The sequence below is a fragment of the Dendrobates tinctorius genome, unplaced genomic scaffold, assembly GCF_039654945.1.
Source record: "Dendrobates tinctorius isolate UK_male_01 unplaced genomic scaffold, ASM3965494v1 ptg000146l, whole genome shotgun sequence".
In the NCBI taxonomy this organism is placed as follows: Eukaryota; Metazoa; Chordata; class Amphibia; order Anura; family Dendrobatidae; genus Dendrobates; species Dendrobates tinctorius.
The window spans coordinates 1560798-1578066 of NW_027361813.1; the positions used below are offsets into that span (position 1 = coordinate 1560798).

The window sequence follows — 17269 nt, forward strand, 5'->3', positions numbered from 1 at the left end:
GTTGGTGTTGGTGTTGTTGTTGGTGTTGTTGGTGTTGGTGTTGTTTTTGCAGGACGAGTTGTTCTTTTGAATCATGTCATTTATTTTACCATATAATGTACTGGAGATTGGGAAAAAATTCAAAGTGCAACTACACATTTGTGTTTTGGGTTTTTTTATTCACCGTGTTCACTATATGGTAACACTGAGGGGTCGGTATGATGTCTCGGGTCAGTACTATATGGTAACACTGAGGGGTCGGTATGATGCCTCGGGTCAGTACTATATGGTAACACTGACGTGTCGGTATGATGTCTCGGGTCGGTACTATATGGTAACACTGAGGTGTCGGTATGATGTCTCGGGTCGGTACTATATGGTAACACTGAGGTGTCGGTATGATGTCTCGGGTCAGTACTATATGGTAACACTGAGGGGTCGGTATGATGCCTCGGGTCAGTACTATATGGTAACACTGACGTGTCGGTATGATGTCTCGGGTCGGTACTATATGGTAACACTGAGGTGTCGGTATGATGTCTCGGGTCGGTACTATATGGTAACACTGAGGTGTCGGTATGATGTCTCGGGTCAGTACTATATGGTAACACTGAGGGGTCGGTATGATGCCACGGGTCAGTACTATATGGTAACACTGACGTGTCGGTATGATGTCTCGGGTCAGTACTATATGGTAACACTGAGGTGTCGGTATGATGTCTCGGGTTGGTACTATATGGTAACACTGAGGGGTCGGTATGATGTCTCGGGTTGGTACTATATGGTAACACTGAGGGGTCGGTATGATGTCTCGGGTCGGTACTATATGGTAACACTGAGGGGTCGGTATGATGTCTCGGGTCGGTACTATATGGTAACACTGAGGGGTCGGTATGATGTCTCGGGTCGGTACTATATGGTAACACTGAGGTGTCGGTATGATGTCTCGGGTCAGTACTATATGGTAACACTGAGGTGTCGGGTATGATGTCTCGGGTCGGTACTATATGGTAACACTGAGGTGTCGGTATGATGTCTCGGGTCAGTACTATATGGTAACACTGAGGTGTCGGGTATGATGTCTCGGGTCGGTACTATATGGTAACACTGAGGTGTCGGTATGATGTCTCGGGTCGGTACTATATGGTAACACTGAGGTGTCGGTATGATGTCTCGGGTCGGTACTATATGGTAACACTGAGGTGTCGGTATGATGTCTCGGGTCAGTACTATATGGTAACACTGAGGGGTCGGTATGATGCCACGGGTCAGTACTATATGGTAACACTGACGTGTCGGTATGATGTCTCGGGTCAGTACTATATGGTAACACTGAGGTGTCGGTATGATGTCTCGGGTTGGTACTATATGGTAACACTGAGGGGTCGGTATGATGTCTCGGGTTGGTACTATATGGTAACACTGAGGGGTCGGTATGATGTCTCGGGTCGGTACTATATGGTAACACTGAGGGGTCGGTATGATGTCTCGGGTCGGTACTATATGGTAACACTGAGGGGTCGGTATGATGTCTCGGGTCGGTACTATATGGTAACACTGAGGTGTCGGTATGATGTCTCGGGTCAGTACTATATGGTAACACTGAGGTGTCGGGTATGATGTCTCGGGTCGGTACTATATGGTAACACTGAGGTGTCGGTATGATGTCTCGGGTCGGTACTATATGGTAACACTGAGGTGTCGGTATGATGTCTCGGGTCGGTACTATATGGTAACACTGAGGTGTCGGTATGATGTCTCGGGTCAGTACTATATGGTAACACTGAGGTGTCGGTATGATGTCTCCGGTCGGTACAAGTTCGTAGATACCAAATATTTATACTTTTACTGTTATCTAAGTGGTGAAAAACATGAATTAAAAAAAATTTCGCTTTTGCGCCATTTTCCACGAACTGCAGCGTTCAGTCAGACAGGTATTATGACAAACATAATTCATGTTTACACAAAGGGTTAACAGCTCACCGGTCTTGGCTGGTGGTGCATGGGAAGCATGAACACCGTGTAGTCCCACGTGAAACATCAAAAAAGAGGATTCCAGCTTCCATATAAAATAGAAATGTGTTCAAGCTCCAGACAAAACGCGTCGGTGCAGAGGCAGAAGCACCAACGCTGCAGCTCGGAGAAAGAGCAGTGCTCTGCTGGAAACGCGCGGCTTCCGACTCTGCACCGATGCGTTTTGTCTGGAGCTTGAACACATTTCTATTTTACATGGAAGCTGGAATCCTCTTTTTTGATCATGTTTATTTTAAAGTGAACCGTCACAGGATTTTTGTGTCGTAAACTAAAAGCTCCCTTTTCAGCAGGGCCTATCCTGCATTGTAAGAGAGTGGCTGGTCTGCCCTGAGTGACCGTGTGCACAGGATACATACCTTCTACAAATCTCCCGCCCTGTACAATAGTTGCCTGTTTCGGGTCCGATGGGCTTGCAGGTTGGTTAGTCCTGCCTCACCGGTCATCCTTCCCGGCTCTCCCGCCGTCTGTCCTGCCCATCCTGCCATCTGCCCGTCTCCTCTTCCGAGTGATGAGGCTGACGCGATTGACGTCCCATTCTCCCATCTTCTCCGGCTGGCACAGATGCACCGTGCTCCGGCCTACTGTGGGCAGAGCCTGAAACTCCTCTAACCATGAGCGAACTGCAGGGTTGAGGATAGCGTGTAATTTTCAAGGTGATCATTTTCTGCGCCCCCTGAAGGATGGTCGAAATTTCCAAATAGCCCCCGGCAGAAAAGTGGTTCCCCGCCCCTGCTTTCAAGCAGGCATTGGCTTCATGCTATATCAGCTGTGCTGAGATGTCTCCTTTTTATTAGATTATGTTTAAAGGAAAATAATGTAAAAAATACATTTTGTCCAAATAACATACATTGATGAAGTAGAAGCCAAAATCAAGAAGGATTTGTGATCTTCTATTTCTATCTTCCAGAATGCCGTCTTGCGTTGTGCGCGGATGTACCTCAAGCTATAAAATACATCCATTACGCTCCATGTTTTCCCCAAACAGCCTGAGCGCTTGAGAATATGGCTGATGCAGATTGGTGTATCTGCAGAACACTCCGAGCTAGCGATGGATGGAACACTGGAAGGCGGATTGTTTGACAATTACCGCCTGTGCTCAGAGCACTTTTCAGCGGATGCGTACACCTATGACGGCCATAAACGTAACTCCGCAAAGATGCTGTGCCTGCCGTGTTTCAAGAGAAATTTACATTTCGATCAAGTCTGTTACAAGGTTTTGGCCTTCAGTCAACACCAACAAGTGTATCTCCAGATACCTCTACAACAAGCCCGGCCTCATCGTGTACCTCAGGAACGACGACTGCATGCTCAGGGTCTGATTCTGGAACCTTCTGCAGTATGCCTGCCCCAACAACACCAATAATATCGGCAACAGCGGACATGACGGCTCCTCAGTTACAGGAAAAAAGACGAATTGACTGAAAAGAAGAACCTGTTGGCAGATTGATAACCGATGAAATCAAACTTACTTACAAGGAAACCATCCACAAAGCCGGGTGATACCCGCAGAACAGCCAACGCCAGAGGAGGGCCCGGGAGCTACCCCAACGCTGCTCGATGCAGAACGCCTCCTTCGTGGTTCAAGCTCCAATATTGAATTTCATGAAATAAATTCACATAAAAAAGGTCTCTTAAAATACTTTCAACTGTATCCACATCAACACCCTTGAAAGTAGCCAAAACGCACGGAATGCCGTCATTCCATTATGAACATGATTTTCCCAGATGTCGAAATAAAGTGGAAGAAAGAGTTTCAAAATGAGACTCTGAAGTTGATAGCTGGTCACCGATTACATAGATTAGCTAGGACTGCTCCGAGATGGGTATACCGTGACGTTGGTGGAGCGGCTTAGTATACATTTTTTGCAAAAAACGTATACACTAAATACCCTGTTTTTGTCAGGCTATGTGCACGCGGTGCGGATTCTGCTGCGGGTCCGCAGCGTTTCTGCATCTGCGGGTCCGCAGCAGATTTAGCTGTGTTGTACAGTACCATTGTTTTCAATGGTAAACTGGAAAACGCTGTGCACATGCTGCGGATTCTTCCGCGGTTTACAATCCGCAGCATGTCAGTTCTTTTGTGCAGAAACGCTGCAGTTTCACACCTCATCCATTATAAGGTGTGAAACCGCAGGGCAAAACCGCAGATAAACCGCAGGACTTTAGTCCTGCGGTTTTCACTACAAAATCTGCAGAGCCAAAAAGCTCCGTGTGCACATACCCTTATCTTTTTACTAGCACTTGCTGACTACTGTTAGATATTTTTGCACATTTGTCATACTGTGTTTTTTGTTTCATTCACAGTGATTGGTATAAACGTATTGAATTGTGATTCTTCAGTTTGCAGCTTGTCCTGACATGTGACCAGGAAGCGTTGCAGTGTGAAATATGTGAAGGGGGCTATTTTATCACATTCTTAGCGAGTCCCTGGTAGAGGAGTAAATTGGTCAATTTTATAGCTTTGGCATTTCTGAATTTTGCATCACCCCATGTATAATGACAAAAAGCAAGTAGTCTGAAGGCTGCTATTAGTCGTCACCTGGCTGTACAGGACGGACGTACAGAAATGCGAAATGTAAACCACTGACAGGTCTTTTTCGGACTGGATCTGCCTGGAATCCACCTGAAAAACCACAGCAAAAGAGCCCCATAAAATGATTCTCCTCTATGTAACAGCCTCTCCAGCAGAACCTTACTCTTCTCCTCTAAGTACAGCCCCATCCTGGAGCACGTTTATCCCCTCTATATACCGCTCCCTTCTGCAGTACAATTCTCCTCTACTCTGTACCATCACCTCTATAAACAGCTTTATTTTGAAGGCAGCTCTACCCCTTCGTGTAACGTCATCCTCACAGGACCAGTTCCATTTCTGTAACAATCGTGTGAAGTTCAGCGGTCACACGCCTCAGTAACCCACCACTTTCATGTCACCCAGGACCATGTCTGACGAGTCGGAGGTGATTCGACTGCAGCAGCGCCTGCAAGATCTGGAGAGGGAGGTGCAGCGGCTGCAGGGTCTGCTCTCTCAGACCTCTAGGAAAACAGTGCCTACCCACAAACCGCAAAGACAGAGACCCTTCGATTTCTCTGCGCACCCCAAGGAGCATGTAGCCTTGCGGCTGGCATACCTGGGTTGGAACTACCAGGGCTTCGCCAGCCAGGAGAACACAAGGAACACAGTAGAGGAGGTGATGTTCAGCGCCCTAACCAAGACGCGGCTGGTGGAGAGCAGGCAGAGCAGCAACTATCACCGGTGCGGCCGTACAGACCGTGGCGTCAGTGCCCTGGCACAGGTGAGGGTGGGGGCTGTCGCAGCTACAGAGCAACTTCATTTCTCTGCTTGCTCATCTCTAGTAATTCCTACTAGACATCTCCATTAGTCTGCTCATTGCTTTTGCTCCCTGCATCTCCTCTCTGCAGCTCATCCTCCTTACTCTGCACATGTCTCTTGTGCTCTCTGCAGCTCATCCTCATTACTCTGCACATGTCTCTTGTGCTTCCTGCAGCTCATCCTCATTACTCCGCACACGTCTCTTGTCCTCTCTGCAGCTCATCCTCATTACTCCGCACATGTCTCTTGTGCTCTCTGCAGCTCATCCTCATTACTCTGCACACGTCTCTTGTGCTCTCTGCAGCTCATCCTCATTACTCTGCACACGTCTCTTGTCCTCTCTGCAGCTCATCCTCATTACTCCGCACATGTCTCTTGTCCTCTCTGCAGCTCATCCTCATAACTCTGCACACGTCTCTTGTGCTTCCTGCAGCTCATCCTCATTACTCCGCACATGTCTCTTGTGCTTCCTGCAGCTCATCCTCATTACTCCGCACATGTCTCTTGTGCTCTCTGCAGCTCATCCTCATTACTCCGCACATGTCTCCTGTGCTTCCTGCAGCTCATCCTCATTACTCCGCACATGTCTCTTGTCCTCTCTGCAGCTCATCCTCATTACTCCGCACATGTCTCTTGTCCTCTCTGCAGCTCATCCTCATTACTCTGCACATGTCTCTTCTCCTCTCTGCAGCTCATCCTCATTACTCCGCACATGTCTCTTGTCCTCTCTGCAGCTCATCCTCATTACTCCGCACATGTCTCTTGTCCTCTCTGCAGCTCATCCTCATTACTCCGCACATGTCTCTTGTCCTCTCTGCAGCTCATCCTCATTACTCCGCACATGTCTCTTGTCCTCTCTGCAGCTCATCCTCATTACTCCGCACATGTCTCTTGTCCTCTCTTCCTCTCTACAGCTCATCCTCATTACTCCGCACACGTCTCTTGTGCTCTCTGCAGCTCATCCTCATTACTCCGCACATGTCTCCTATGCTTCCTGCAGCTCATCCTCATTACTCCGCACATGTCTCTTGTCCTCTCTGCAGCTCATCCTCATTACTCCGCACATGTCTCTTGTCCTCTCTGCAGCTCATCCTCATTACTCTGCACATGTCTCTTGTCCTCTCTGCAGCTCATCCTCATTACTCTGCACATGTCTCTTGTCCTCTCTGCAGCTCATCCTCATTACTCCGCACATGTCTCTTGTCCTCTCTGCAGCTCATCCTCCTTACTCCGCACATGTCTCTTGTGCATCCTGCAGCTCATCCTCATTACTCTGCACATGTCTCTTGTCCTCTCTGCAGCTCATCCTCATTACTCTGCACATGTCTCTTGTCCTCTCTGCAGCTCATCCTCATTACTCCGCACATGTCTCTTGTCCTCTCTGCAGCTCATCCTCCTTACTCCGCACATGTCTCTTGTGCTTCCTGCAGCTCATCCTCATTACTCTGCACATGTCTCATGTGCTCTCTGCAGCTCATCCTCATTACTCCGCACATGTCTCTTCTCCTCTCTGCAGCTCATCCTCATTACTCCGCACACGTCTCTTGTGCTTCCTGCAGCTCATCCTCCTTACTCTGCACATGTGTCTTGTGCTCTCTGCAGCTCATCCTCATTACTCCGCACACGTCTCTTGTGCTTCCTGCAGCTCATCCTCCTTACTCTGCACATGTCTCTTGTGCTCTCTGCAGCTCATCCTCATTACTCCGCACACGTCTCTTGTGCTTCCTGCAGCTCATCCTCCTTACTCTGCACATGTCTCTTGTGCTTCCTGCAGCTCATCCTCATTACTCCGCACATGTCTCTTGTCCTCTCTGCAGCTCATCCTCATTACTCCGCACATGTCTCTTGTGCTTCCTGCAGCTCATCCTCATTACTCTGCACATGTCTCTTGTCCTCTCTGCAGCTCATCCTCATTACTCCGCACACGTCTCTTGTCCTCTCTGCAGCTCATCCTCATTACTCTGCACACGTCTCTTGTGCTTCCTGCAGCTCATCCTCATTACTCTGCACATGTCTCTTGTGCTCTCTGCAGCTCATCCTCATTACTCCGCACACGTCTCTTGTGCTCTCTGCAGCTCATCCTCATTACTCCGCACACGTCTCTTGTCCTCTCTGCAGCTCATCCTCCTTACTCCGCACACGTCTCTTGTGCTCTCTGCAGCTCATCCTCATTACTCCGCACACGTCTCTTGTGCTCTCTGCAGCTCATCCTCATTACTCCGCACACGTCTCTTGTGCTCTCTGCAGCTCATCCTCATTACTCCGCACACGTCTCTTGTGCTCTCTGCAGCTCATCCTCATTACTCCGCACACGTCTCTTGTGCTCTCTGAAGCTCATCCTCCTTACTCCGCACATGTCTCTTGTCCTCTCTGCAGCTCATCCTCATTACTCCGCACACGTCTCTTGTGCTCTCTGCAGCTCATCCTCATTACTCCGCACACGTCTCTTGTGCTCTCTGAAGCTCATCCTCCTTACTCCGCACATGTCTCTTGTCCTCTCTGCAGCTCATCCTCATTACTCCGCACATGTCTCTTGTCCTCTCTGCAGCTCATCCTCATTACTCTGCACATGTCTCTTGTGCTTCCTGCAGCTCATCCTCCTTACTCCGCACATGTCTCTTGTCCTCTCTGCAGCTCATCCTCATTACTCCGCACATGTCTCTTGTCCTCTCTGCAGCTCATCCTCATTACTCCGCACATGTCTCTTGTCCTCTCTGCAGCTCATCCTCATTACTCCGCACACGTCTCTTGTCCTCTCTGCAGATCATCCTCATTACTCCGCACATGTCTCTTGTCCTCTCTGCAGATCATCCTCATTACTCTGCACACGTCTCTTGTCCTCTCTGCAGCTCATCCTCATTACTCCGCACATGTCTCTTGTCCTCTCTGCAGCTCATCCTCATTACTCCGCACACGTCTCTTGTCCTCTCTGCAGCTCATCCTCATTACTCCGCACATGTCTCTTGTCCTCTCTGCAGCTCATCCTCATTACTCTGCACATGTCTCTTGTGCTTCCTGCAGCTCATCCTCATTACTCCGCACATGTCTCTTGTGCTCTCTGCAGCTCATCCTCATTACTCCGCACATGTCTCTTGTGCTCTCTGCAGCTCATCCTCATTACTCCGCACATGTCTCTTGTGCTCTCTGCAGCTCATCCTCATTACTCCGCACATGTCTCTTGTGCTCTCTGCAGCTCATCCTCATTACTCCGCACATGTCTCTTGTGCTCTCTGCAGCTCATCCTCATTACTCCGCACATGTCTCTTGTCCTCTCTGCAGCTCATCCTCATTACTCCGCACATGTCTCTTGTGCTCTCTGCAGCTCATCCTCATTACTCCGCACATGTCTCTTGTGCTCTCTGCAGCTCATCCTCATTACTCCGCACATGTCTCTTGTGCTCTCTGCAGCTCATCCTTATTACTCCGCACACGTCTCTTGTGCTCTCTGCAGCTCATCCTCATTACTCTGCACATGTCTCTTGTGCTTCCTGCAGCTCATCCTCATTACTCCGCACATGTCTCTTGTCCTCTCTGCAGCTCATCCTCATTACTCCGCACATGTCTCTTGTCCTCTCTGCAGCTCATCCTCATTACTCTGCACATGTCTCTTGTGCTTCCTGCAGCTCATCCTCATTACTCCGCACATGTCTCTTGTCCTCTCTGCAGCTCATCCTCATTACTCCGCACATGTCTCTTGTGCTTCCTGCAGCTCATCCTCATTACTCCGCACATGTCTCTTGTGCTTCCTGCAGCTCATCCTCATTACTCCGCACACGTCTCTTGTGCTCTCTGCAGCTCATCCTCATTACTCTGCACATGTCTCTTGTGCTTCCTGCAGCTCATCCTCATTACTCCGCACATGTCTCTTGTCCTCTCTGCAGCTCATCCTCATTACTCCGCACACGTCTCTTGTGCTCTCTGCAGCTCATCCTCATTACTCTGCACATGTCTCTTGTGCTTCCTGCAGCTCATCCTCATTACTCCGCACATGTCTCTTGTCCTCTCTGCAGCTCATCCTCATTACTCCGCACATGTCTCTTGTCCTCTCTGCAGCTCATCCTCATTACTCTGCACATGTCTCTTGTGCTTCCTGCAGCTCATCCTCATTACTCCGCACATGTCTCTTGTCCTCTCTGCAGCTCATCCTCATTACTCCGCACATGTCTCTTGTGCTTCCTGCAGCTCATCCTCATTACTCCGCACACGTCTCTTGTGCTCTCTGCAGGTCATCCTCATTACTCCGCACATGTCTCTTGTGCTTCCTGCAGCTCATCCTCATTACTCCGCACACGTCTCTTGTGCTTCCTGCAGCTCATCCTCATTACTCCGCACATGTCTCTTGTGCTCTCTGCAGGTCATCCTCATTACTCCGCACATGTCTCTTGTCCTCTCTGAAGGTTATCTTCATCACTACGTTCATGTGTCCCATGTATTTGCAGGTTATCTCACTAGACCTCCGCTCGGCGGCTGCAGGAAGGCCCAAGTTGCGCTACACCCAGATGCTGAACCGCGTCCTGCCACCGGACATCAGGGTCCTGACCTGGGCTGCTGTACCCTCCTCATTCAGCGCACGTTTCAGCTGCCGCTCTCGCACCTACAGATACTTGTTCCCTCGTGCTCAGCTTGATGTTGCCATGATGGATCGGGCTGCCCAGATGCTGGAGGGGACACATGACTTCCGTAATCTCTGCAAGATGGATGTGGCAAATGGAGTGCTGAACTTCGTCCGTACTGTCATCAGCGCCAGAGTGGAGCCCGTACGGGAAGGTCTGGGGGAAGGAGGGCACTTTCAGCTCTACCACCTGAAGATCAAGGGCTTGGCTTTTCTATACCACCAAGTCAGGTGCATCATGGGAGTTCTGTTCCTCATCGGTCAAGGCAAAGAGCAACCGGAAGTCATAAGAGAATTGCTGGATGTGGAAAAGAATCCGTGCAAGCCCCAATACAAGTGAGATGGGATTAGGTAAACTGCGGGCTCAGGCGGGAAGACCGAGCCATAAGTGTTCTGCCAGAGAGCAAAATTCGAAGAGGAAGTGCAGTGTGGGGTCTGAGCAGCACAGTAATGTCCGATGTCCACCATAGTGCAGTGCGAGGTCATCCTGTGTGGTCGGGGAGCACGGTAATGTCTGATGTCCACCATAGTGCAGTGCGAGGTCATCCTGTGTGGTCGGGGAGCACGGTAATGTCTGATGTCCACCATAGTGCAGTGCGAGGTCATCCTGTGTGGTCGGGGAGCACGGTAATGTCTGATGTCCACCATAGTGCAGTGCGATGTCATCCTGTGTGGTCGGGGAGCACGGCAATGTCTGATGTCCACCATAGTGCAGTGCGGGGTCATCCTTTGTGGTCGGGGAGCACGGCAATGTCTGATGTCCACCATAGTGCAGTGCGAGGTCATCCTGTGTGGTCGGGGAGCACGGCAATGTCTGATGTCCACCATAGTGCAGTGCGGGGTCATCCTGTGTGGTCGGGGAGCACGGTAATGTCTGATGTCCACCATAGTGCAGTGCGGGGTCATCCTGTGTGGTCGGGGAGCACGGCAATGTCTGATGTCCACCATAGTGCAGTGCGAGGTCATCCTGTGTGGTCGGGGAGCACGGTAATGTCTGATGTCCACCATAGTGCAGTGCGAGGTCATCCTGTGTGGTCGGGGAGCACGGTAATGTCTGATGTCCACCATAGTGCAGTGCGGGGTCATCCTGTGTGGTCGGGGAGCACGGTAATGTCTGATGTCCACCATAGTGCAGTGCGAGGTCATCCTGTGTGGTCGGGGAGCACGGTAATGTCTGATGTCCACCATAGTGCAGTGCGAGGTCATCCTGTGTGGTCGGGGAGCACGGTAATGTCTGATGTCCACCATAGTGCAGTGCGAGGTCATCCTGTGTGGTCGGGGGAGCACGGCAATGTCTGATGTCCACCATAGTGCAGTGCGAGGTCATCCTGTGTGGTCGGGGGAGCACGGTAATGTCTGATGTCCACCATAGTGCAGTGCGAGGTCATCCTGTGTGGTCGGGGAGCACGGTAATGTCTGATGTCCACCATAGTGCAGTGCGGGGTCATCCTGTGTGGTCGGGGAGCACGGTAATGTCTGATGTCCACCATAGTGCAGTGCGAGGTCATCCTGTGTGGTCGGGGAGCACGGTAATGTCTGATGTCCACCATAGTGCAGTGCGAGGTCATCCTGTGTGGTCGGGGAGCACGGTAATGTCTGATGTCCACCATAGTGCAGTGCGAGGTCATCCTGTGTGGTCGGGGGAGCACGGCAATGTCTGATGTCCACCATAGTGCAGTGCGAGGTCATCCTGTGTGGTCGGGGAGCACGGTAATGTCTGATGTCCACCATAGTGCAGTGCGAGGTCATCCTGTGTGGTCGGGGAGCACGGTAATGTCTGATGTCCACCATAGTGCAGTGCGAGGTCATCCTGTGTGGTCGGGGGAGCACGGTAATGTCTGATGTCCACCATAGTGCAGTGCGAGGTCATCCTGTGTGGTCGGGGGAGCACGGGAATGTCTGATGTCCACCATAGTGCAGTGCGGGGTCATCCTGTGTGGTCGGGGAGCACGGGAATGTCTGATGTCCCCCATAGTGCAGTGCGGGGTCATCCTGTGTGGTCGGGGAGTACGGTAATGTCTGATGTCCACCATAGTGCAGTGCGAGGTCATCCTGTGTGGTCGGGGAGCACGGGAATGTCTGATGTCCGCCATAGTGCAGTGCGGGGGTCATCCTGTGTGGTTGGGGAGCACGGCAATGTCTGATGTCCACCATAGTGCAGTGCGGGGTCATCCTGTGTGGTCGGGGAGCACGGCAATGTCTGATGTCCACCATAGTGCAGTGCGGGGTCATCCTGTGTGGTCGGGGAGCACGGCAATGTCTGATGTCCACCATAGTGCAGTGCGGGGTCATCCTGTGTGGTCGGGGAGCACGGGAATGTCTGATGTCCACCATAGTGCAGTGCGGGGTCATCCTGTGTGGTCGGGGAGCACGGCAATGTCTGATGTCCGCCTCTGTAACGTCTTCCTCCTGTCTTGTGGCAGTATGGCGGTGGAGTTCCCTCTGGTCTTATATGACTGTGAGTTTGATGGCATTGACTGGATCGGCGAGAAGGATTTGCAGTCCATCACGGTGTCACATCTGCAGCGTCTGTGGACTCGTGAAGCGGTGAAGAGCCACATCCTGCGCATGGCGTTATATGGGCTAGATGCCATGAAGATCAGCTCTGGTAATGAAGGGCAGTGAGTGCAGACACCTGAGTATGAGCACAATTTATATAGTGTTTACCACCACCCCATGTCATAGTGAGCGCAGCTCTGGAGTATAATACAGGAGGTAACTCAGGATCAGTAATGTAATGTATGTACACAGTGACTGCACCAGCAGAATAGTGAGTACAGCTCTGGAGTATAATACAGGAGGTAACTCAGGATCAGTAATGTAATGTATGTACACAGTGACTGCACCAGCAGAATAGTGAGTGCAGCTCTGGGGTATAATACAGGCTGTAACTCAGGATCAGTAATGTATGTACACAGTGACTGCACCAGCAGAATAGTGAATGCAGCTCTGGGGTATAATACAGGAAGTAACTCGGGATCAGTAATGTATGTACACAGTGTCTGCACCAGCAGAATAGTGAGTGCAGCTCTGAGGTATAATACAGGATGTAATGCAGGATCAGTAATGTAATGTATGTACACAGTGACTGCACCAGCAGAATAGTGAGTGCAGCTCTGGGGTATAATACAGGATGTAACTCAGGATCAGTAATGTAATGTATGTACACAGTGACTGCTCCAGCAGAATAGTGAGTACAGCTCTGGGGTATAATACAGGATGTAACTCAGCATCAGTAATGTAATGTATGTACACAGTGACTGCACCAGCAGAATAGTGAGTGCAGCTCTGGGGGTATAATACAGGAAGTAACTCAGGATCAGTAATGTATGTGCACAGTGACTGCACCAGCAGAATAGTGAATGCAGCTCTGGAGTATAATACAGGATGTAGCTCAGGATCAGTAATGTAATGTATGTACACAGTGACTGCTCCAGCAGAATAGTGAGTGCAGCTCTGGAGTATAATACAGGATGTAACTCAGGATCAGTAATGTAATGTATGTACACAGTGACTGCACCAGCAGAATAGTGAGTGCAGCTCTGGAGTATAATACAGGATGTAACTCAGGATCAGTAATGTAATGTATGTACACAGTGACTGCACCAGCAGAATAGTGAGTGCAGCTCTGGGGTATAATACAGGATGTAACTCAGGATCAGTAATGTAATGTATGTACACAGTGACTGCACCAGCAGAATAGTGAGTGCAGCTCTGGGGTATAATACAGGATGTAACTCAGGATCAGTAATGTAATGTATGTGCACAGTGACTGCACCAGCAGAATAGTGAGTGCAGCTCTGGAGTATAATACAGGAGGTAACTCAGATGAGTACAGGACACATTGCCACTTATGAATATTTGGGTGTCTGTGGCCCCCATAGGTGAGGGATATGTCCCCTGGAGCCAGTGTGAAGCAGCGGTAGCTGCCCATAGTAATGGCCTGGTGGAAGGGGTCAGCGCTCGCACCTATATCCCTCTGATGAAGAGAAGTGTCTGTCAAGCCCTGGAGGAGCGTGTGCAGCATTACGTGCGGCGTGGAAGGATTACAGCGCCCCCTGATGTCACCAGACCGGAAGCTAATGATGAGCGGGAGGAGAGAGGAGCCCAGGAGCCGAAGTGTAAATCCTCCCGTGAGGACGAAGCCCTGGGCGTCGGAGAGAGCGCGCCAGAGCCCAGTGCCAAGAAGTCTCGTCTGGGAGAGGAGCCTGCCACCGCCTCTCCTACCTCTGAACCCTAAAGGGGCGGCTGGTCTTGCCTTGCTCACCGGCGCCCCCCTCAGTGGTTTCCAGTATTGCAGTTCAGCCACATTCATGTCAATATTGAAGGGGGTGCAGTCTCAGGCTCAGATCCCCCTTGTCCTACGCCCATCCGTGTAGCTGTGCAGTGATTGGCTGCAGTCTCAGCGCCGCCATCTTTTCTGTACAAGTTTCATGAACAAAGAAATAATTATTTTCTTGTTACTTAATTTGTTTTAATAAATTGATGAGAAGTCGAAGTCTGTGATCTCATTAGTGTGCGGGAAGGGGGAATCACTGCAGCCGGCGGCCTCGGGAATGCTGTGGGGAGGGAGAATCACTGCAGCCGGCGGCCTCGGTAATGCTGTGGGGAGGGGGAATCACTGCAGCCGTCGGCCTCGGTAATGCTGTGGGGAGGGAGAATCACTGCAGCCGGCGGCCTCGGGAATGCTGTGGGGAGGGAGAATCACTGCAGCCGGCGGCCTCGGGAATGCTGGGGGGAGGGGGAATCACTGCAGCCGGCGGCCTTGGGAATGCTGGGGGGAGGGGGAATCACTGCAGCCGGCGGCCTCGGGAATGCTGGGGGGGGAAATCACTGCAGTCGGCGGCCTCGAGAATGCTGGGGGGGGGAATCACTGCAGCCGGCGGCCTCGGTAATGCTGGGGGGGGAAATCACTGCAGTCGGCGGCCTCGGTAATGCTGGGGGGGAATCACTGCAGTCGGCGGCCTCGGTAATGCTGGGGGGGGGAATCACTGCAGCCGGCGACCTCGGTAATGCTGGGGGGGAATCACTGCAGTCGGCGGCCTCGAGAATGCTGGGGGGGGGGAATCACTGCAGCCGGCGGCCTCGGTAATGCTGGGGGGGAATCACTGCAGTCGGCGGCCTCGGTAATGCTGGGGGGGAATCACTGCAGTCGGCGGCCTCGAGAATGCTGGGGGGGGGGAATCACTGCAGTCGGCGGCCTCGGTAATGCTGGGGGGGGGGGAAATCACTGCAGCCGGCGACCTCGGTAATGCTGGGGGGGAATCACTGCAGTCGGCGGCCTCGAGAATGCTGGGGGGGGGAATCACTGCAGCCGGCGGCCTCGGTAATGCTGGGGGGGAATCACTGCAGTCGGCGGCCTCGGTATTGCTGGGGGGGGAATCACTGCAGCCGGCGGCCTCGGTAATGCTGGGGGGGGGGAAATCACTGCAGTCGGCGGCCTCGGTAATGCTGGGGGGGGGGGGAAATCACTGCAGTCGGCGGCCTCGGTATTGCTGGGGGGGGAATCACTGCAGCCGGCGGCCTCGGTATTGCTGGGGGGGGGGAATCACTGCAGTCGGCGGCCTCGGTAATGCTGGGGGGGAATCACTGCAGCCGGCGGCCTCGGTAATGCTGTGGGGGGGGGAATCACTGCAGCCGGCGACCTCGGTAATGCTGTGGGGAGGGGGAATCACTGCAGCCGGCGGCCTCGGGAATGCTGTGGGGGGGGGATCACTGCAGCCGGCGGCCTCGGTAATGCTGGGGGGGGGAAATCACTGCAGCCGGCGGCCTCGGTAATGCTGGGGGGGGGGGAATCACTGCAGTCGGCGACCTCGGTAATGCTGGGGGGGGGGGAATCACTGCAGTCGGCGACCTCGGTAATGCTGGGGGGGGGGGAATCACTGCAGTCGGCGACCTCGGTAATGCTGGGGGGGGGGGAATCACTGCAGCCGGCGACCTCTGTAATGCTGGGGGGGGGGGAATCACTGCAGTCGGCGACCTCGGTAATGCTGGGGGGGGGGGGGAATCACTGCAGCCGGCGACCTCGGTATTGCTGGGGGGGGGAATCACTGCAGTCGGCGGCCTCGGTATTGCTGGGGGGGGGGAATCACTGCAGCCGGCGACCTCGGTAATGCTGGGGGGGGGGAATCACTGCAGTCGGCGGCCTCGGTATTGCTGGGGGGGGGGAATCACTGCAGTCGGCGGCCTCGGTAATGCTGGGGGGGGGGGAATCACTGCAGCCGGCGACCTCGGTATTGCTGGGGGGGGGGAATCACTGCAGTCGGCGGCCTCGGTATTGCTGGGGGGGGGGAATCACTGCAGCCGGCGACCTCGGTAATGCTGGGGGGGGGGAATCACTGCAGTCGGCGGCCTCGGTAATGCTGGGGGGGGGGGAATCACTGCAGTCGGCGGCCTCGGTATTGCTGGGGGGGGGGAATCACTGCAGCCGGCGACCTCGGTATTGCTGGGGGGGGGGAATCACTGCAGTCGGCGGCCTCGGTAATGCTGGGGGGGGGGGAATCACTGCAGCCGGCGACCTCGGTATTGCTGGGGGGGGGAATCACTGCAGTCGGCGGCCTCGGTATTGCTGGGGGGGGGGAATCACTGCAGCCGGCGACCTCGGTAATGCTGGGGGGGGGGAATCACTGCAGTCGGCGGCCTCGGTATTGCTGGGGGGGGGGAATCACTGCAGTCGGCGGCCTCGGTATTGCTGGGGGGGGGGAATCACTGCAGTCGGCGGCCTCGGTATTGCTGGGGGGGGGGAATCACTGCAGTCGGCGGCCTCGGTAATGCTGGGGGGGGGGGGAATCACTGCAGTCGGCGGCCTCGGTATTGCTGGGGGGGGGGAATCACTGCAGCCGGCGGCCTCGGTAATGCTGGGGGGGGAATCACTGCAGTCGGCGGCCTCGGTAATGCTGGGGGGGGGAATCACTGCAGTCGGCGGCCTCGGTATTGCTGGGGGGGGGGAATCACTGCAGTCGGCGGCCTCGGTATTGCTGGGGGGGGGGAATCACTGCAGTCGGCGGCCTCGGGAATGCTGGGGGGGGGGGAATCACTGCAGTCGGCGGCCTCGGTATTGCTGGGGGGGGGGAATCACTGCAGTCGGCGGCCTCGGTAATGCTGGGGGGGGGAATCACTGCAGTCGGCGGCCTCGGTATTGCTGGGGGGGGGGAATCACTGCAGTCGGCGGCCTCGGTATTGCTGGGGGGGGGGAATCACTGCAGTCGGCGGCCTCGGGAATGCTGTGGGGGGGGGGTTCTTTACTGTCCCCGCCTCCTCTAGGGCCCATATTCTTTCCAGGCTCCGCCCTCCGGACTCCAGTCGATCCTCTC

At 53.2% G+C, this 17269-nt stretch overlaps 1 protein-coding gene across 2 annotated transcripts in view; it reads left to right on the plus strand.

The window, feature by feature from the left end:
• Positions 1 to 14454, plus strand: part of PUS3 (pseudouridine synthase 3) — a 34622-nt gene extending 20168 nt beyond the window's left edge. For both annotated transcript variants that reach the window (XM_073546307.1, XM_073546308.1), the window contains exons 2-5: positions 4949 to 5306; positions 9784 to 10292; positions 12380 to 12564; positions 13841 to 14454. In XM_073546307.1, the coding sequence (XP_073402408.1) occupies positions 4953 to 5306; positions 9784 to 10292; positions 12380 to 12564; positions 13841 to 14196 (1404 nt within the window). In that variant the 5' untranslated portion in view covers positions 4949 to 4952 and the 3' untranslated portion in view covers positions 14197 to 14454. The remainder of the gene's footprint in view (positions 1 to 4948; positions 5307 to 9783; positions 10293 to 12379; positions 12565 to 13840) is intronic.
• The last annotated feature ends 2815 nt before the right edge of the window (positions 14455 to 17269 follow it).